General features: G+C 40.5%; 1 protein-coding gene across 1 annotated transcript; it reads left to right on the plus strand.

Moving 5' to 3' along the window:
• Nucleotides 1-365: 365 nt before the first annotated feature.
• LOC138602406 (rhotekin-like) lies at nt 366-19,821 on the plus strand. The gene is made up of 12 exons (XM_069673881.1): nt 366-383; nt 4,060-4,259; nt 4,730-4,776; nt 5,152-5,205; nt 5,391-5,508; nt 5,603-5,848; nt 5,927-6,021; nt 6,109-6,215; nt 6,307-6,435; nt 9,897-10,059; nt 17,652-17,750; nt 19,730-19,821. Exons 1-12 carry the CDS (start codon nt 366-368, stop codon nt 19,819-19,821), a joined length of 1,368 nt encoding a protein of 455 aa, XP_069529982.1.
• Nucleotides 19,822-22,181: the final 2,360 nt, after the last annotated feature.

Here is a 22,181-nt window from a genome sequence, read left to right on the forward strand (position 1 = left end):
TAAAAGTCTCACAACGAACTAGTAATTACTTTTTACATTAAGTACTCTTCTTTATTTTACGTATTTGCCTTAATACATGTTAAAGATCCTGTAAATATCCACTGTGTATTTATGCACTGATTGTTGTATGTGATAAAGCAGAGGGAATAAAGGGCTGCAAGGTTTAAGAATCCTCTAATCTCTCCTGCTGCAACCTCTTGTAGTGACGCTTAAGACTGTTTTGATCTCTCTGTTGAGTAACTAATTGCTCTGTCCTCTCTGAACACTCTTTCACTCAGCTGTGAGATTAGTCAGTCCGCTCACTGCACTACCTGCTGACAGCACTGAGACCGCAGCAGACCTCGGAGGCACAGCAGAGAAGCAACATGAGTAATAACGTCCAGGTCAGTGTTTGTTTGGCATTTACGAATCATTCTTACAGGTGTTGATGTTGTTGTTCAGCACAGGAATGTATGTTTAAGTTTTGATTATGTTTGTTATTATGTTTTGTTGTTTTTACATTTAAGGTCTAAATATGGTCATAGAAAACAGAGCTCATTGTTTGTTTACATGTCAGAAAACAAACACAAGTCTTGACAGTTCTAGACTTGGAACAATTACATTTTGTGCTTACAACACTTACACCATTAATACATGTTCTATGTTACTATTGACCCTCATCTTACCAATGTTTTTAACATACCAGAACTACAAGCTTGTGTCTTAGGGACAAAAACTTCTTGCAAAACATATTGCATCTCAAATCAGTTTAAGTTTTGTATTTAATGTGACTTGGAAAAAAATACCCTTAAGTTAATTTGCATATCGCATGAAACAACATTGTGTGAAATATTGGACATGTGTGTCTGCTGCATCTATATCTATCTCCTTTGAAATGACTGAGTGCTCTTACCGTCCTGATAGTGCGTGATACTTTGAATTAAGACCCACTGGAAACATTAAGTAGTCACTAAATAGTTCCATCTATGAAAAAATGCTAGAAGGCTGAAATGGGATTATTTTACTGTTGTCACACAGGACCCAAACAGATAAGTATTTTTTAAAAAACATTTACAGAACATTTACAGAAAAATAAACACCTGATTGGCAAAGTCATAAAAAATTGGGATAATACCTTTGAAAGATGACAGAAAGTATAACGCTTGGCTCTGCAGTAAACCAGTCAGAAGGGTTAGGGTTGAAAGTACGCACAGAACATAACCTTAAAAAAATTACAAGTAATCCTCACTTCACATCCAAGATAACTTTTTATCAAATCTTTAGAGTGTTGCACTAGTTTGTTACAGGCGGCCCTTTTAATCCACATACTGTGTTTCTTTACAAAAACAAAACAAACATTGTGGATATCAATTAAACCGCATTACCATGAATTCTAGTGAGCCTTTCATCCTGTTTCAAAGCTGTTGTAATATTATGGCACAAACCAGTTTAGAAGCTGAATGAACTCGAGGTTCTGTATTTTTTGGGCTCAATTAAGAACAAAAGCGCGTTATATCAACAGAGCTTATGCTCAGAAAACTTGACTGAATTGAGCAAGAAACCTCTGATCCCTAAGCTGTTCTTTCCCGAACATGTATGGCATGTAAACGTGACATTTACCAACACGTAAGCCGATGTAATGGCGCCCATTGTGAAACATTGTAAAAATGTTATATAACATACGGAACAACACATTGAAGTGTACGTTTTATATAACAGTCGCCTGATGTGTATTAAGTAAAAAAAAAAAAGGTCCATTTAGAGAGCCACAATATAGCAATATAAGATAATATAGAAAAATCATCTATACATGGATATTATTATCAATATTAATACTATTATTATTTTTATTGTTGTAAATTGGATTATTGTATGGCACCCTGTAACTTTATTTTGAAAGGTGCTTTATGAAAAAATATATTTCTTAATATTATAATTATTTTCTCTTGATATGTATTAATTTATATTAAAAGTTCTTGATCACCATGCCGATACATAATAAAGTCCAAAGAATGGGGGGAAAAAAACAGCACTCTTGACGTCAGCCGCTCCTATTTATAGCCAATTAAGGAAAAAGCTACTAAGTGGATTATCAATAGGGAATTCCAACAATTAATCTACTGCATGAAGACTTTGGAATAGTTGTTTTCTTTGCTCCATACACGGTGTTGTTTATTTATCCATCCAAGAATACCAAACACTATTTTTACAGACAAAATCAAAGGTCACATTGTCCAACGTGGAGGAGTTAAACATCTGACAACACGCACCCCGTCATCGCTTTGAGATCAAACCAACTCACCTGGGATCACTTCAGACATCTGACAGTTCTTATGACTCTTAGCTGGACTTTATCCAAGGATTAGTCTGATGCACTAATTTAACATTGCCACCTCGTGAGGATTGGGCTCTTATGTAACAGGCCTCGGTCAGGGTGTTTTAAGTGGAAGGATCAACTGTGATTAAAAGTCACACGGCTGATGATAGTGACTCTCACCTGATGTAAAACTGTAGTCACTTTTATTACTGTATATCTTCATCAACTGGAAATAGGAATTACTTATCACACTCCCTCACACTATGACAACAAGATTAAAAGTCTACAGCTTGCTAAAGGCTACATTAGGCTACATTAGGCTGCACTGACAGCTGAAGAAAATACAGGAAATACAGGGAGGAGAGACTAAGCCACCTGGCCGCCCAGATGAAAGAGCAAAATTTAGTGGCAATCCATCCCATATCCTCTGGGGACCAAGGAAAGTGGCAATCCATCTGGGAGATGTCGAGCTATTTCACTGAATGACTGGAGATTTAGTCCTGCTGGTTGTGCTAAATTCCAAGTCCATCCATCCGTTATCTACACCACTTATCCTGTTCATGGTCGCAGGGGGGGCTGGAGCCAATCCAAGCATTGGGCGAGAGTCGGGGAACACCCAGGACTGAATGCCAGTCAATCACAGGGCTGGCACATAGGGCGATTTAGAGTCACCGATGAACCTCACAAGTATGTCTTTGGACTATGGGAGGAAACTGGAGTACCACATGCACGGGGAGAACATGCAAACTCTACACAGCGCTAACCACTGTACCACCATCACTGGAGTTAATTAGTGTTCATCCTCAAGAGAGCAAGAATGTCTGTACCAAATTTTATGGCAATCCAACCAATAGTTGTCTAGGTCTGGTTGATGTTGAGCTCACTGTATGAGTGAAAATTTGGATCTGCTGGTGTTCTAGATTAGGACTCATCCTCTGGGGACCAAGAATATCTGTTTCAAATGTCAAGGCAATCCATAAATAGTGTCAGAGAAAAAGGTCAGGGGGTCAATCTTTAGGATACATTATCAGGGAACCAAGAATGAGCTTAATTTAGTGCCAATGTACCTGCAAGATGTTGAGTTATTTCACTGGATTAATACAAATTTGGACTTGGTGGTTCAACCAGATGAAAGTCAGAGGATCACTAAAGTTACAAGCATTCATCCTCTGGGGACCAGGATCATCTGTCCCCAATTTCATGGCAATCCATCCGATCGTTTCCAAGCGTGTTTACTCCAAACCACGTTGACCTCAGGGGGAAAGGTCGGGGGATCAATCTGTAGGAACCCATCGTCTTGGAACCATGAATGCACAGTAATGCTAACTGAAAAATATGTGGAAGTAATTAGGATTTAACATCTGGGGACCGTAAAAGAGCTATACCAAATTGCATGGCAATCCATCAAATAGTTGTTGACCAACCTCGTGGTGGTGCTGATGAACATTCCTGGGATCATTAATGTCTGTAGGTTTCATCCACTGGGTACCATGAACGCACATACAGAGTTTAATTTGTTAGTTGTTGAAATATTTCTGTGTGGATCGGTTGCGGGTTGACCGACATACCAACAGTGTGACTAATAATGCAGCCTTCTCATGCTTTGAATGTTTGACTCTTTGGTTCCTGAAAGTCACATAATTCTCTGTACTAGCCTCCGGGCACTCTAAGCTGCTTATCTCTCCTTCTGTTTTACTGTAAAGATTATGAATATTGGTACTCTTAATTAAAAGAATGTTCTTTGTTCCTCTAATCTCGGACAGGATGAAGTGGTGCTGAAGCAGATTGAGAAGGAGGTGAGAATGCGGGAGGGGGCCAGTAAGCTGCTGGGGCATTGTTCCAGGAGAGAGCAGGCCCTGGAGGCCTCCAAGAGCCTGCTCACCTGCAATGCCCGCATTCTGGCCTTGCTCAGCCAACTACAGGGGATGAGGAAGGCTCAAATCCTGCACAGAGCGGAACGCAGGTCAGACACAGTGCAAGAATATATTGTCTGTATGGGTGAAAAGACTTATTCTCAGGGGAGAGAGATTTAAAGGAATGTTAGATTGGAAGCAAGTGAAGGTTTTTTTATGTGTAATTGCCATGCCTCTTACAAGCCACTAGAGGGCAGACTTGCACACTTTTTAAGTGCTTGGAGTCTCTCAAAAAAGAGCATTATTTTTTTGTTGGATGTGTGGGTATTGGTCAGTTGTATTGTGTGTAGGTAACATTACACATATGCATACAGAATGTACTAGAATAGGACAGGACAATAGAATGGACACCAATATAATACAATATGATGCAAGTATATATATAGTATATATATAGATTTCTTCTTGAAGCTGTGATTTGTGCTGTTCTTCTTTGAAGTGTTCCTGTTACTGTTACTGTGCTGCATGTCTGCATGAATGAGTGCACCGATGAATAGATGATCTATTTGTTTAACTGCAGGCCATCTGAAGACGTAGTGCCATGTTTGGGGAAGGTAGCCCTTTCAGGTGAGTGTTGACAAGATTCTTACCGCTAATTAATGGTGTAGGTGGTAGCTCAGTGTGTAGGGACTCGGCTTGGGAGGCAGAGGGTGGCTGGATCAAGTCCCGGTATGGACCAAGCATGAAATTAGGGCCGGTGCCAGGAACCGGGCTCTGCCGCGGTGTCCTTGAGGAGGGCATCGGATACTGCCTGGGGCGCATGTCCATGTGCAGCCCCCTCACTCTGACATCTCTCCATAGATGTTAGTGCATGTCTGTATTTCGTGCCTTCGTGTGTGTGTGTGTAGCATGGTTATAAAAACAGAGTGAAAAGATTTCATTGAAAGTTCAAGTACTCGACCCTTTCTTTTATTTTCTAACTTTTGTATTTGCACTCTGTAGACCTGCGAATCCCACTGATGTGGAAAGACTCAGAGTACTTCAAAAACAAAGGAGGTGAGTCAGAATGGTCTCCATTGAGATTTAATGGATTAAAACATCATAAAAAGAGAGAGTCTGAATTAATGGAAACCTCTTTAACCTCACCATCATAATTATCTCATTAGTCTCATGCAAGATGTCATTAAAGGGAAATACAAGAAATATAAGACCTTTAAAATAAAAGTTATTTTGACTTGCAGAGCTCCATCGCTGTGCTGTATTCTGCCTGCTTCACTGTGGCACAGAGATCCATGACACTGATATGGTGATGGTAGACAGGACCTTAACTGACATCTGCTTTGAAGACACCATCGTATTGTAAGTAACAGCTTTTTAACGGTTCAGTTTTGGTGTAGTCCTTCCTCAAAGACTTTTATACATCCTTGACATGTTTCTGTGTGTGTCCAAGCAGCAAGGAGGTTGGTCCAGGCTTTCAGCTTCGCGTCGAGATCTACAGCAGCAGTGCGGTGGAGGACTTCTCCCCAGGGTCTTTAGGACCCAGGAGAGGGAGCTACCTGGGGGGCTCCCTGGGATGCTCCTCTGGGAAAAAGATCCGTGCCGCGTTGGAGTCTGCAGCCGTTTGTGGATCCGTGTTAAGTGGAGGTTTTGCAGGACCTGGAAGTGTGTCGCCGCCTCTTTCTCCAAACATGTCTAGACTGTAAGGATGACAATTCTCCCTGAAACACACAACAGAGAAATATATGAGGATTAATCTAAACAAATGTTCTGTTCGAAGGGGGCCAAAGTATAACCTGCTGGCTTACACAACGCTGAGAATCGAACACATCAAGGAAGGTTTCAAGACACATGATCTGTCAATCGCAGCAACAGGTGAGTCCTCTTCTGTCTTTAATTAAAATGATTTGTTTCTCCCCTCTTCTCCTCCTGAAATTAAATCCCTAATCTCTGTTTTCCCAGAGGATAATCCCTTCTGGTTGCCTCTGTATGGCAACATGTGCTGCCGCCTCACTGCTCAGCCCAACTGCATGAGTCAGCCCGTCATGAGCGGCCCACTCAGGGTTAAGGTGACCAGATTTTCAAACATTTCCTTGCCATGACATTTTTTGAATCACATTATCATTCCCTGAATCACTCTTCCTCCCCGCTCTCATTCAGCTTGAAGAGGAGCTTAATTGCTGGGAAAATGTCTACGGCGTCCTCAGGGGCCAAAGTCTGCTCGGCTATCAGAGTGAAGAGGACCTGGAGTCTGAGGACGAGCCATTATTTGTTATCTCCATCAAAAAGGTTGGTGGTAATGAACAGAGCCTCATGAATAAATAGATGGATTCATTTAGGGTTTTTGTCCACGCTGATTACAATAACAAGCCGAGGCCACCAGAGTGCACTGGTGATTTAATGAAGCATTTCCTTGGGGAGGACACCTGTTGTAAAACGGAGCATCTGAAGATTGAAACATTTGATGCACTTTCACCTGACTTTGTCTAACTCTGTTAAGCATATTAAATAGTCTTTAATTTAAAGATGACAGTTAAACACAAACTCAATTCTTCACAAAACACATCAATAGTGCAAATACAGTCTTGGAAAGTAATATAGTACGTTACCAGGGCTTCTTTTCAGAGGTACTTGAATGTTTTCTTTTTATTCTACTTTATAATTACTGCATTACATTTTTCTGACAGCTATAGTAACAAGGTTCTTTTCAAAGTAAGATCTTACATCAAAACATTGGGGTTCCCAACCTGTGGTCTGCGGTTCACCTATATTAGGTGAAGAGGTTAGCTCAGGCGTCCACACTGATACATTTTCATTTTAAGAAAGAAAAATATGATTTACGTCCTTATAAGCGCTTTAGGCAAGGCGCGTATTGCTGTAGTTTTGGTCGATTTATCCCTGATTCAGTCCACTCCGAAGCCAGGACATAAAGCTGAGCTTTTAAACCCTAATTGCATATTTGAATGCAATGCAAAATAAGGAGAAACTTCACAGATGTTCTTCTCCCTCATCTCGAACATGCACACACTACAACAGTGGTTTCCAACCTGGGGTTCGGGCCCCCCTTAGGGAGGATCACTGGGGGTGCGCGAGGCTTTGTCTGCGCTGAGATCGTCAAGATTAGATTTGCGCATGTTAAATAAAATCATTAAAAAAACACTTCATAATCAAAAGTCTGTTCAACAATTAAAAAAAATATATTCATACATACATACACACGTATGCACACATATTTTACGTGTTTATTATATTAACTTTTAATTTTTGCCGATAAAGATTTGCAATTAATCACTTAATTGTTTTGGTTTCCGTGTGTGTGGGCTCAGCCTTTCTTACACACAAGAGAGGGCTCCAAGGAAGAAAGGTTGGGGACCACTGGTGTAGACGGTAGCTCAGTCTGTAGAGACTTGGCTTGGGTTACGGTTAGGGTTTGGGAGCCCCGGTACTGACCTACCATGGAATTTGGGCTGGTAGCTGTTCCTTTCCTGGGCAACTGCTCGGGGTGCATGTCCATGTGCAGCCCCTCCACTCTGACATCTCTCCATTAATGCATGTCCATATCCAGTGTTGCCAGATTAGATTGACAGTTTCCAGCCCAATTCAATAAAAACCAGCCCAAATCATAACCTTGCTAGAAACCCATGTAAAACCGTGAAACCATTGCATACGTATAGAAAACAGGCCGTCAGCACTCAAGGGTTCATATCTGCATCAGGCAAAGATAAAATGTAGATATCGCAAGACAACCAAATACACAAACTGGCGTTGGCGAAACCACAAAAAAGTGATCAAACACTGCCATGAAATGTGACACCAAAACACCAAAGTCCAACTTATTCATTTATAGGATTATGGAGGAATGAAACTGCCAAAATCAAGCGTAAATAATAAAAAAATATAAACAATATGCCTTTGAATACACCAAAAATATAAAAAATAAGGCATTATTTAAGCATTTATTAATTGATAAAATCAGAATCTAACCCTCACCCTTTATGCATAGGATTAAATACAACTCATGTCAATAAAATGGGTAAACAATGAGCGATTGGAAACCATGAAATCTTTGTTTCTGACCATAAAATGACGGCTTGTTTGGTGTTCAAAACCCCGCCAACTGTTGACAGAAGCAGCCCAAAATTAATCTACCAGCCCATCGCTTTTTTCCCCAGCCCATGGTGATCAAAAGAAGCCCGCCCAATCTGGCAACACTGTCCATATCAAACATCTGTTTGTGTGTGTGTGTATTTCGGGCCTATGTGTGTGTGGAATGTTTGTACTAACAGAGTGACACATTAATAAAGCATGTCTTCATTGAATAAGCTTAAAGCTCCTATGAGGAACTTTTGGGTTGCGTTGATTTTGGTGACCCCTTTGGACCAAGTGGAACATTAAAAATAACCATAAAGATAAAATCAATCTTGTTGCTGATGGTCTTGTTTGCTTTTTTAGCTCATATTAGCATCTGTGTTAATTCCAGTCTGTTTCATAACCACCTAAAAACTCCTCACAGGAGCTTTAAACATTGTTATATATATTAAACCAGGGGTCTAAGCTTTGTACTTGGTGCCTCTTGTCACATGTCTCATACATGTATGTTGTTAGCAGTCTCTATAACTATGTAAGAGAAAATATAGTCTTTAAAAAAAGCTAAAATATGAATACAGATTTGTGAATTTATTCTATTAATCTCTGACGACACCTTTGACTTAGGGTGACTTTATTGAAGAGGCCTGACCCCTTCATTGGAGACCCTATGGATCAGGGGTTCCCAACCCCCGGTCCGCACAGGGCCTCGCGCCTCTAAAGATACTTCAAAAGTCGCCCAATTCAGCTGGAAAAACCGCGAACCTGGCAACCCTGGCTTCACATCACATGAAACTTCGAACAACACGCCTAATGCCCCTCTAAAGCTCTGTGTTTAACAGTGAAATACATGAACTACACAGCATATGGGCATATGACAGCCTGTGGAGACGAAGTTTATACTTTAACTGTGCGCAGAAATACGGACGAATCGCAACGTTATTGATTCAGGTATGAGCATCAAAACACACACAGGTCTGCGTCATATCTGCTCACCGCGCGGCATGATAACTCCGCGTGGATCAGGGGGCAGAGCCTGAGACACACACAGATCAGTCACTGCGCTGCATGATAAACTGCTCACTGCTGGATCACATTATAAATTCACATAAACTGGATCACACTATGGATCGCGCCGTCCCTCTCGTCTCGTCACTGAATAAATACAGATACGATCTGTCTGTATTTCCGTGCGTGTGCCCGTGATTTATGCGCATGCGTGTCGAACCCCCCGGTCCGTCAAAAAAAATATTATTGCTAATATCTGGTCCGGTCTGGTCGGTGTAGTCAGAAAGGTTGGGAACCCTTGGATTAGATAACCTAATGGTATATGAGATAGTTAATACATCAAAATAAGTTAAAAAGTTATTTTGGGTCATATTCAAACCTTCTCCTACTGCTGAAACATTTGTATAAGGAAGTTTTTTGTTTGGTGGCAGATTAACTGTGAGCTTCTGTCAAACTGCTGTTAAACCGTTGCCTTAATTTGTCGATCAATATGACAGCTATTCATAGCCAACCATAGCTCTGTGGCTTACTGCGATGTGTTATCTTTGTGAATGTTTCCCACAAAACACTCCTTTGGTACTTTGCCATGTGAGTTCAAGCGAAACCTGACGATCTGTGATGTGTAATGATTTTGTTTGTGTGTGTGTTTCTGTCAGGATACCCTCGTCTGTATATCAGAGACAGACACTGACCACTGCCAGAGTATTTACATCAGTACAGAGCATGAAGGAGAGGATGTCACATTCACGCTGGCCACGCACGCACCTGAAGACACGCAGCGCTGGACCGAGGCCCTCTGGCTGCACGTCTTTAACATGAGTAAGACCTCAGTGAACAAAATGCATATTTTAACCCCGCTAGCTTGCTATGCCAGCTACCATAAAAGCTTTAGAGACTATATTTGTCTAACTTTTCTTTTAATTGTATTTGGTGTGAATTTGTGCTTTGGGCCAGCAGCAATACTTTGGAGTTGCCAAACGGCTTTGGCAAACCAATCCTAGTTTTACTGGCAAGCACAGGGTGTGTACACGCCAACGGCAACAGCAACGCCACACTGGCACCAAAGCACGCATTCTAGGCACAACGCAGTAGTTTCACAGGTCATGGATGTGAACAACCAACCCAAACACACATCACATGTTGTTGTCTTCTTTCATGGACTAATTTCAAACAAACTGAAATATATTAATTATAATAAATATATATTATTAGATTTTAGGGCGGAGTTTGCATTCATGGTTATTTTTAAAGGTTTAATTAAAGTAACAATCTCAAACTTTTTCGTGTAAATAAATCTCTGTTAAGTCTCTATCTATCACCGAATGAGGTAACACAATGGTGTTGCAAATGATTAAGCTGTGGCTACATTTGCGGAAAAAATCACAAGCAGTGCCCAGTTAGTGACGCGTTTTCCATCAGTCAGCAGTGGATGGTCTGCCGGACAGGGTAGGCGGAGCTAAGTGGCTGCACTTCCGCTTTCTGTAAGCATTGTGAGTAAAGTGTAATCTTCTATGGCTGAACAAACACAGAAAAGATCGATGACTACAGATCAAAGAAAAACAAACAAATTCGATGCTCGGATGAAGTATAAGTGGGGAAAATCAAGAGTTAGAACCATGACAAAGGGAGCCAGCCGTAGACGTCTGGTTAAATTGGGAAGAGTTCTCTTGTCATTGCTGATCATCACCAGTGGGTGGTGCTCAAGAGTACTGAAATTTAATTCTTCGAGATTGTTATTTTAGTAGCATTGATTAGCTAAATTACTGTCATGTCGGCAGCCAGTATTACAATTTTTATCAAATGGTGAAACAGCGAGCTTGGCTCTGCCCAACGCCAAAAATCTACCTACTAGCACCTCTACAGCTTTCTAACTACCATGTAATCTGTTGTTTAATCATACCATGCTAAAACCGAAGGATAGATACAACTATTTTTGCTACTACGGATAGTCATATGTCAAACTATTTCTTGGCTGGGAGAAGTGGCTTTCTGGAGACTTGACTGGCAACCAGCAGAGACGCCTTCAGTTATTGTTTTTTTTGGTTTGGGTGTGGATTAAAGACCCCCTCCAGTGAGAATCAAGTGTTTAACCTTGTAAACATCTCCATGTGGTGTTTGTCATGAGCTACAAGACATATCAGGGACAACATCAGCAGTCATCTCCATGGCTGGGCCTGCAGCGTACCAAGGACAGGCTGAACAACACGTTTTCAGATTGATAGGTTTGAGACTTCACAAACCTAAGGAGCCAATCCCATTAATGGACGGGGTGACGCTATGCATATCATTTTGTGTAACCTATGGCAACCACTTCGGCAATGTGCGAGCCAGCTATAACCGTCATCGTCATTTTTGCAAACTCACTACTGACTGCTAACGTTAACATTACTACTATTAATTACTACATTTCAACGATGGCAGAGACGTGTTTTGTTTTCGTGATGGAGGGGGCGGTTTGAAATTTGCATAGTGGGCGGGACCTATGCAGGTTTGGTATTTTTAATGAGGAGGAGATGCTTTGGGTTGTCTTACATTTGTCTTTCCGTCCTGTTCTTGTAAAAGCGATATCACATGATCGCCTGTAGGGACTACCTTCAAATTTGGTACAAATATCCGCATAGACTCAAGGAGGAACTGATGAGAATTTTTAAGGTCTATGTCAGTGTGACTTTGCATGCATCCATTCTCCTGAATGTGATATCTCTAAATCTATCATGTATGCTTTGTTATCTGTGTCATTCAAATGTCATTGGTCAAATTCAAATGTCATTTGATTGAACGATTAGTGAACAATCTCTTCCTGCTCTTACCCTTATGTACCTCTAAAAATAGCTCTACTGACAATAACATGCTTTGCACTCTTAAAAAAACGCCCTTATTTCCTCATGTTGCCAAACAGAGCCCATGAGAGAAATTCAGATTTACATGGTCTTTAAACATAAACCACATTTCAATGTGCAAAGTATAAATTTCCCATTGCTACGACATGCTTTCCCTTTATAGTTCTTGTGTGAACACATTTGTTTTTGCACTTGTGAAAATAATGTGGTGTTCCTGCGAGGGCAGAGACTTTTTCTGGTTTATTTCCCTCCTGTGAATGACTGTTAAATGTAGGCCTACTTATGCTGCAGCTTGACTGAGTGGCAGCGGCATAAAACCCTGAGGTAGTCATTCAAGTTCTTCATGTGAGCGACTGTTTTTGGATCTACAAAACATAATGGAGTGTTATTTGGCTCCTGGCTTTATCTGAAAGAACAGGAGAGAAACAAACTACACTTAATTACAGCCTTGATTCAAGCTCAAACAAGTCTGTGTGCCTGGAAATGGTTAGAGGGGATGTTTATCAAACGGACAGATAAACCTGCTGATTCCTGCGGGACGGCATTCTTCAACGACACATTCATGGCATCACTGAAATGTGTGTGTCATTCGATGTATCGAGTGTCACAAAGAAAATATTTGTAGTGTCTGACTGACATCATGGGGGTTATGAATAGTCCAGCTGAAAAAAAAGCTTCTTGTGTCTGACTGAGAATTACTGGTTTTTACTTCCTCATCTGGTGATACAGAGAGCAACGCCTCGTCATTCACATCATGAAGAACAAAGAAAATAAGAGAGAGATGAATACGTTTGAGGAAATAAAAAAGGGGAGAATACAACTGGAAAATAAACCAGCAATAAATTAGGGCTTAAACACAAACATTTCATAATTAATACATTTTTAAATTAAGAAACAAACACATTTAAATAATGAATAAAAGATCAAATAAATAAAAAGGAAATTAAACAGGAAATGAAATAAATAGTGCCATAAATAAAAAAGGTAAAAAATACAGTGGTGCATTAAAATATCAATTTATGAATCATTTTGTGTATTACTTAATGCCTCAATTTATTTTTTAGTATTTTGTTGGTACATTTATTTCCATGTAAACTAAAGTGGTAATCTCGAAGATCCCAGTTTCGTTCTCTCTTGCGCCACCTATGGTGATAAACAGTAATTGTGGGAGCACTCTTCCCAGATATCCAGACAGTGTCGCATGTGTGACGTCCACGGTTGGCTCCGGTTGTAACTCTTGATTTTCCTGGCTGACGGTCGCTTTCCTTTTCAGACTGTTTGCTTCATCTGAGCGTCGAGTTTGTTTCTTTTTCTTTGTATTTTCACTTATTTTTGAAGTTGTATCTGTAGTCATCCATCTTTTCTTTGTTTGTTCAGCCATAGTAGATTACTGTTTACTCGCAACGCTCGCAGAGAGCGGAAAAGCAGCCGCTTAGCTCCGCCTACCCTCTCTGGCAGATCAACATCAACTTTTGTTAAAGAACTGCCTCAAATAACACAAAACAAAATGCCCAACATCTTGGCTGCTTGTAACTGATATGATCTCCAGCAGGCTTCCCATGTAAGAACACTGTACACCAGTTGTGTTTGTTGCAGCAGGGCCTATAGATAAACTCTTTTATTGAAGATGGGCAGGGATTCTGGACAGAAATGATCAGTCTGCAATGGCAGATTTTTGGCCACTGGGGGCAGCAGAAACAAGCTATAAACAAAACACTGACACGTTATCATCTTCAAGTTTACACCGATCAGCCAAAACATTATGACCACCTGCCTAATATTGTGTAGGTCCTCTTTTGCCACCAAAGCAGCCCTGACCCGTCGAGGCATGGACTCCACTAGACCTCTGAAGGTGTGCTGAGGTATCTGGCATTAAGACGTTAGCAGCAGATCCTTTAAGAACTGTAAGTTGCGAGGCTGGGCCTCCATGGATCGGACTTCCCACAGATCCCATTGGATTAAGATGTGGGGAATTTGGAGGCCAAGTCAAGGCCTGGAACTCGTCCTGTTCCTCAAACCATTCTGGACCAACCGGTTCACTGGTGTACCACTTGATGCCTAACATACCCCACCCTCCAACAGGTGCCATTGTAACGAGATTATCAGTGCTATTCACTTCACCTGTCCGTGGTCATAATGTTATGGCTGATCGTTGTAAATGTTAGGTTACAGTCGCCCTTTCAGACATCAAACAGACACAGGGTGTCATTAGATTAATTTGGAATTGAGTTTCAGGGCACCTGGGGAATACAAGTTTAATATTCACCCTCCTTTTAGATTTGGTTTTGGTCTCCATCAACAACCCTAATTAAGTATTTGGCTCTTAAGCTGCTCGACTATCTTCATAATTTAGTGATGATGAAAAAGATGCCAAAGAGTAAACCAGGAGGGTCCATTTTTGAGCCTTAAAAACCAAACAATGAGACAGTGAGCTGAAGGTGCTAGTGCCTTAGAGCTGGAAGAGAAGAGTTAACTGACACACATAAAAGTAGTTATAATATTTTTATGAAGGTCAAATACAGCATAGTGATACAGCGATTAAGCAATAAATGGGGCAGTGTGTAAGTCACAGTTCAGCGGCATGTTTTGTCCTGTACCCAGGTGCCATTATCATAGTTTTTAAATTGCCCCAATCACCATCAGGCTGATTACAGATAATAATACGCTGCAAAAGTGATCCACCTTATTATATCACAACGGAGTCACAATGGGTGCAGTAGCTTACATTTGTGAGGATAAGAATTTGGGTAGAAGGTGAAGGACGCGTCAGTAAGAGACGCATTAAAATGAGAATATTAGAGGGGCACGTCTTAAACTTTTTTTTTCCTTCTACATCCATCCATCCCTTATTATCCATTATCATCCATCGTACCGCTTATTCTGCTCAGGGTCGCGGAGGGCTGGAGTCTATCCCAGCTGTCATGGGCGAGTTCATCCATGTCGTACTTCATGAACTATCAGGGATGTATATGATTAAACAGTAATTCCTGCCAGACGAAAAAGCACAACAATACATTAACTCAATAACAAATAAGGTATTTCAATCATTAGGATTTAACTCTGTCATAAAAGAAACTAAAATATTCACCAGTGTCATTGTCAAGGTGCCCCTTTAAATAAAGTTTTTATCGGGTCTTTAATAATGATGAATAGTTAATGGTTGCAAATTTGTGAAATCAATTTGTTGCTCGTGCTTACGTGATACCTCCACATTTTCTTTTCCTAAGCTGGAAGTTGGTCTGTACTAGACAGAAAGGCTGACTTTGTGCCGCAAATATGATGCAGTCATGAAGAAGAACTGTGTTTTTGGCCTTGTTATGCCTTTATTAGAGAGAGAGGACAGTGGTTAGTGTCGAGAACAGGGGAAGAGAGAGGGGGGATGATGCGCGGCAAAGGGCCGACACTGGCCCGCTGCATCAAGGACTGCCACCTCCATATATGGGATGCGTGAGCTAAACCACGACCCAGATACTGAAGATTCTTGTACATTCCCGATGGAAGGAATTTATGCTTTTTCATGCATCAAGTCATGTATACATTCATGACAATTCATGTACCCTTACTGTAAGGGCCTGTGTCCACTAAGGGCATTTTTTGCGCTTGTACGAAACCAATGCAGTTCAGTGTTTTCATCGCAAAAACACCCTCTGTGTGTCAGCTGTTTTTTGTCGCTCACAGTGCTCTCATTTGAAAACACCGCCTCACTCAATGTCACTTCTCCATCACCGACCAATCAAAATAAAGACGGGGCGGGACTTCAGATATCAACTTTGTCAACAGCAATGGCGGAGGAGAAGGGTATCTTTTTCGTTTTTTCATGGGTACAATTTCCGGGTGTAGAGCTGCTGCTAACGCCAGGACATGATTCCTTTTCATCGTTTTTACGATTACGATTTTGAATAAAAGCAAATATGAAGCACACAGAGCGATTTAAAACAGACTAAACGATCCCTACCGAGGGAAGCGGAAGTGCCGCCAGACAACTTGCGTAACCTAGCAGCAAAAAGCGGTGTTAGTGGACACAGGCCCTAAAGTGTTACCAGAACTTCTTGCCTGTTTACTTCTTTCTTTTACGCGGTAATGCAATATATTCCTTGCAAGAACTCAAAGAAAACACTTTGTCCCAATCACAATTCTAGTGTTCTCAGATAGTATTATGAAACCACAGAGCATATATGAATGCCCAGGCTTTGTGTGTTCGCATGAGCGGGTATGGAGGTTACAGAGTTCTGCTGTTCTTACACGTCGTCCCTTTGAAAAGAACTCACAAAGGCTGTGGAGACAACTTAATGATAGGCAGAAAGAATGCGTTTGACATCGGTTTCAGTGTTGTCTGACAAGAAAGTACGCAGGAGCAAGCCAAGTGGGTTAATCCAGGAGAATTGTAGATAATTAGTTTGTAATGCATACATACCTTAATGCTCAATTATGGCTTCTGTGTCTTTGGCTTAACCTTGTTTCAAGCTCATAGGAGGTTGAGAGGGTGTATGTTCCTAATGTAAACCTGTCCATTGTTTAATACATTATTTCATCTACATTTACTTTCATTCTTGTAGGAGCCCGACTCCAAACCTTAGTTTGGGGGAAAGAAGGAGAGAAGACAGGTTCATGCTCCTGCTTTGCATCTTATCAGACTTGGAAAAAGTTTGAGTATCTTTCATTAATTTCTTCAAGTCTCGTAGGTACCTGCACCAAAGTGTGCTCCTCAGTATGCTAATGCAAAATGAATTAGATACTGTGCACCTCGGGGCAATTATTGTAGCTTCTTTATGCCTCGGTGCATTTCTAAAAAGCAAGATATGGAATTAATCTTCCTTAATAAGAGAGTGTTTGCAGGGAGCAATGTGCAATCATTTTCTCGGTGCAAAATTTGTTTCCAAACCTTTTTTTATTTGCTCTCCCGGTGCAGCGACTCCAGAACGTGTCTTGTTATCACAACAACGTGCGATTACGTTAATGTAGTTACGAGCCACTCCTAGATGTAAACGAGGGCGTATTTGTTTGTCAGCAATCTTTTGTTTACGGTTTAACTGTTCTCATAGCTATAATTCTCATGTGGAATTAAACAATCTGTACGTCCTTATGTGAACTTCAAAGAACAAGGAAAACGACACGGCACGTTAACAATAGACATATTTCAATCAACGTGTTTCCATTATAAATTACATGCTTGGGAAGTCAATCATTGATGTTACTCACCTCTCTGTGTAAAGGATCGCCAGGACTATTTATCTAACACAATAGAGACTACCGTTCCCTTTACAGCGCTCTTTAGTTTCAACTCACCTTTAATTAAAGGGTGTATTTCTGGGCTCAGTTTAACCACGAGTACACATGAGAAGGTAGAATGACGTCATCTACGTCTGTCTGGTTTGTGCTATGACTCTTATGGAATCTTTATGTTGAATGTATTCTCACATGTTCATTACATAGGTATTGAGAAACTGCCAGCGTGCCGCGTCTACAGCTTGACAGCTTATTAGAAACACATGTTGAATGTCTTTTCATTGCTGATAATAGCTTTGCCATTCATGTGCTTTAAAAAATAACTGCTCATACTGTGTGTTGCAGGCCAGTGGAAGCAGTGTTGCGATCACCTCATGAAGATTGAAATGCCGAGATCAAGGAAAGCCATTACAGTGAAGCAGGGATCACTATACCATGAAATAGGTAGGCAGGAGCCACTCGGGACTTTATCAGCTGTTCTGCTGCTTTACTTCCAGTCCCCTATTTTACATCACTGCTCATCATTTTGGAAGAAAATGTTCTGCTTTTAAATTAATGTTTAAAACTCTATTTGTTTTCATTTTTGCACTTTTTAAAACCTATTAGCAGATTCCTGAACCTTTCATCAGTTGTGTAATCCATCACAGTAAAGAGGAAGACGGCTTTAATAACTGTCAAAGTTACATTTGAGAAATGCAATACGTCACAATCATTACTTTGTAAATCAATCAGCACTTGAACTTCATAACTGACAAATTAAAGCTGCAATAGCGGATTTTTTGGGCCAGCAAAAGCAAGCTGTAAACATGACTTATAATAACCTTTAAGTTGATATCCCGAACCTACGAGCAAACTGTTACCTTTGGAGTCATGTTCAGGACAAGCATAAGTCCAATACTCCCTTTCTTTTAGCTCGGTTTTTGGTCTTCACACACTCCGGAGGGAAATATTCTCTGACTGTGCTTAAAGTAATAATCTCAAAGATTTTCATTTAAATAAATGTCTGTTAAGTCTCTATCTATGGCTGAATGAGGTAACACAATGGTGATTGAGCCTATGGCCCACTGATGAAAGCTGTAGCATTTGCAGTATTACAGACTGGGTGTCTGTGGCGACATTCGCAGAAAAAATCACCCAGCCGCGCATTTAGTGACGCGCTTTCCTTCACCCAGCAGTGGTTGGTCTGTCAGAGAGGGTAGGCGGAGCTAAGCGGCCGCTTCTCCGCTCTCTGCAAGTGTTGCGAGTAAACAGTAATCTACTATGGCTGAACAAACAAAGAAAAGATGGATGACTACAGATACAACTTCAAAAATAAGTGAAAATCCAAAGAAAAATAAACAAATTCGACGCTCAACCGTGGACGTCACACATGCAGCACTGTCTGGATATCTGGGAAGTGTGCTCCTACAATTACCGTTTACCGCCACAGGTGTCGCCAAAGACAACAAAACTGAGATCTTCGAGATTTTATCTTTAAAAAAGCTCTGGCTGAACCCAACATTATTCCACAATAAGGGACAGAACAGTTATAAAGAACCATCTTTTCTGTGGGGGAAAAGCTGCAGACAGCTAGCAGCACTCACCTGTCACTCAAAGCATCCATGCCGCTCATTATGCATAGGTTATTTATGCATTGATAAGTAATATAAAAACTGTCCCTTAGTAAAATTGTTATGAATAGAGAAATGAGTCATAGAGACCAAAATAGTTTTTTGTACCAGGCTGTAAATATGTTGACAGCCTCAAGTGGCCACTCGAGGAAGTGCAGTTTTTGGCACATTCCATGTTTGCTTCATGTTTTAGCCCCAGAGGTTCCTGCCTGCTTCAGACAGACAGACAGACAGAAACACACATATAAAACAAAATTGAATTTAAGGAGCTAAAACTTGCAAACAGACACGTCAGTGGATGGATCAGAATGTCATGCTCTAATTACACTTATATATATGTCCCTCCATGCCACAAATTCTTACAATATAATGAGAGGACCAATGTAATCCCTCATTTAGACATGCTTTGTATTCGTCTGCAAAAAGCCGGAGTGACGCTGAACTCAAAGTAGTCAAACCGGTTTGTGTAAATAGAGAGATGTTAAAGAGATAAATAATGTTGCTCAACGACAACATGGGGCCATAAGCCCCAGACTGTTGACGTGAATAGAAGTATTATCTCTAACACCTCCTGACAAAAACATCAGTCATGCTCAGAACATTTTGAAGAGCATTCCGATGGTTGAGACAGGCTAACAGATAAAAACTCCCAGAAGGAAGAAAGGGACAAAATAATACTGTAACGGAAACAAAAATGTGTCTCTGAATTCCCCCTTATTAATCCCTTATCAACAGGGGCAAAGTGTTTGCAGTTGAAGGAAGATTTTTTTAGCTCTTCTTCCTGACTCTCTTTTTTCCCCTCTTCTTTTTCAGTCACACCCTCCTCTCCCAGAGAGGGTCTTGTGGTTCCAGATTTATCTGCTGAGATTCGCACTTTGCTCTATTCCTACTACAAGGAAAGGTAGTTTCTTCCACTCTTCCATTCACATTTTTACCTCTGTATTAATTTGCTAATATCATCATCATCAGTTATTTAATTAAATACAAGGAACACATTGAGGGAGAACCCTAATTTACAACGAATTGTTTTTCTTGTTAATTAAAGGGGCCATATCTTTTAAATGGATATTCTCACATTTTAAAACTGAACAAACTTTACCAACGTGATTCATAAACACATTAGAATAATACCCATTAAAATAACTTCTAAAATTAGAGCACAATCTCTGTTTTTATCATTACAATTACTAGATATCTATAATATTGCATTCTTGCATTCAAAATCAACAACCATATTGTCTTTGCACAGTTTAGGAACAGTTTCAAGTTATAAAGATAATTTAGAAGGAGGTTAAATTATCTGTACATTTAGATTGAGTGTGAATAGAATCTCCACAAGAATAAAGGACAGTGTCATCGGCATAATGGCCTGTGTCTATTTACGCAGTTTTTTGCGCTGGCAGCGACCAAGACCTCAACTTCAGAGCGCTTCTCACTGGAGAAATTGTACCCTCGAAAAACCGAAAGGATTAGCTTCTACTCTGCTGTTGTTGTTGACAAAGTTGATATCGTAAGTCCCACCCCTTCTTTATTCTGATTGGTCGGTGAGGGAGAAGTCACATTGACAAGCGTGGCTGTGTTCCAAAAGTTGAACTATTTTTAACTGAGAGTGCTGTGAGCGCAGCAACAAAAAACAGCTGACACCAAAGGTGTTTATGCGCTGAGGACACTGAGCGTTGAAAACGGTGAACTGCATTGGTTTTGTATAGAAAATAGCCACTGCCAGCCACAAAAACACTGTTAGTAATGGTGAATGTTGCAGTTTTGCATTGAAGACATATTATGGTTTTCTAAATGGAAATATCAGTGGTCCAAGGACTGAACCTTGAGGAACGCCCTTTTTTACAAGGAGAAACAAAGACTATTGTAACACAATGCAACATATTATCGGGGTAATTTTGAAACAACATGCAGCTAGCATTATCAAATATGAAACTTTAAAGTCTGTGTAAAGCAGTTAACAGCAGTTAACTCAGCGGTTAAACCGGCGACCATATACAGAGACTTTAGTCCTCCATGTCATCCCCCACTCTCTCTTCCCCTGCTTCCGACACTATCCATTGTCCACTGTCCTCTCTGTTAATAAAGCCATAAAAGCCCCCCCCAAAAAAACAGACCGTATAAATACTTGGAAATATTATTTCTATCCCCCTGGGGTTGTAAATAAAAAATCCTCTGCTAACGCTCACATGACACATTAGACATATTTGTTCTGACAGTCCAAGAAGGCTTATACTGTAACCAGAGGCAGTACAACACGCTGCTGACTCCGAGGTATGAAAATTAACACCAACTTTTCAACGGACAAACAAGAATGAGATTGAATTTGACCCTCCTGCACTAACAAAAAGTGTTGAGTCGAGGAAAAAATTGCACCCTGCATACTTAAGATAACCATGTTTATTTTGCAGCACATAGCTTTCTGTCCACATTTTAACAACAGCCTTCAGTGTATCTCAACAAAGGGGATAGATACAAGGACTGTTAATGCTTATTATTTTCTGACAGCTACTATCTTGTAAACCTTAAAGAATCATATCACTTCACAACTATGGTGGGAGGTTTATTATTTATAGCTTAGTGCTCTGGAGCTAATCAGGCGCGTGATTTTTAAAGTTGTAATTACATTTTAGGGTTCGGCCAGTTCAGTAAGTTTATTTATCATCATGGAAAAAGAATAACAAAGGGAAACAGAAGGTCACAAAGTGTTCTCCCACAATACTGAGGTCAGCGGTGGCGTGACCCTAACAGGTGACATCACAGCTAAGCAAGATAAACACCTCTTCAAATCAAACATATAATGGCTCCTTACATTGAGGGCTATGTCGGCAAACACACACTGTTTTCGGAGTTATTTATACTTCTTAGTACAGCAAACACTCAAAGTTACAAGTTTAAGTCTGCATACAATGTACCTGGGTGTCAAATGCTACACATATTGTTCAGGAGAGTCATGGTTTGTGTACAGAGGAAGGCCACAAGTTTGGTCAAAAGATAGACAGAGAACAGGTTCTACCGAAGTCTTTCATGTATGTGTGACTGGGACCAGCTTCACAATGGCGGCTTTGTGTCACATTGAAAGCTTCATGTGTGAATAATGTGGTTTCCAGCGTTCAAGTTATGAGTCAGACTCTCTGTTTCAATCTGAAGTCGTAACATTGTTATTTAAGCATCTGTGAAGATTCCTAATAATGGGTTTGAAGTGGGCAGGTTTATGTTCCGGTATTTATTGCAATAATTATGCAATAAATTCCATCATACAATA

This window comes from Semicossyphus pulcher, unplaced genomic scaffold (assembly GCF_022749685.1).
Source record: "Semicossyphus pulcher isolate SPU_LCO1_2020_fin unplaced genomic scaffold, fSemPul1.0.p SCAF_22, whole genome shotgun sequence".
Classification (NCBI taxonomy): Eukaryota; Metazoa; Chordata; class Actinopteri; order Labriformes; family Labridae; genus Semicossyphus; species Semicossyphus pulcher.

Excerpts from the sequence above, each read along its gene's own strand:
- LOC138602406 (XM_069673881.1), top strand. Across the intron at positions 5,206-5,390 it reads GTACTTCAAAAACAAAGGAG|AGCTCCATCGCTGTGCTGTA; the intron begins GTGAGTCAGAAT and ends TTTGACTTGCAG. Across the intron at positions 5,509-5,602 it reads TTTGAAGACACCATCGTATT|CAAGGAGGTTGGTCCAGGCT; the intron begins GTAAGTAACAGC and ends GTGTCCAAGCAG.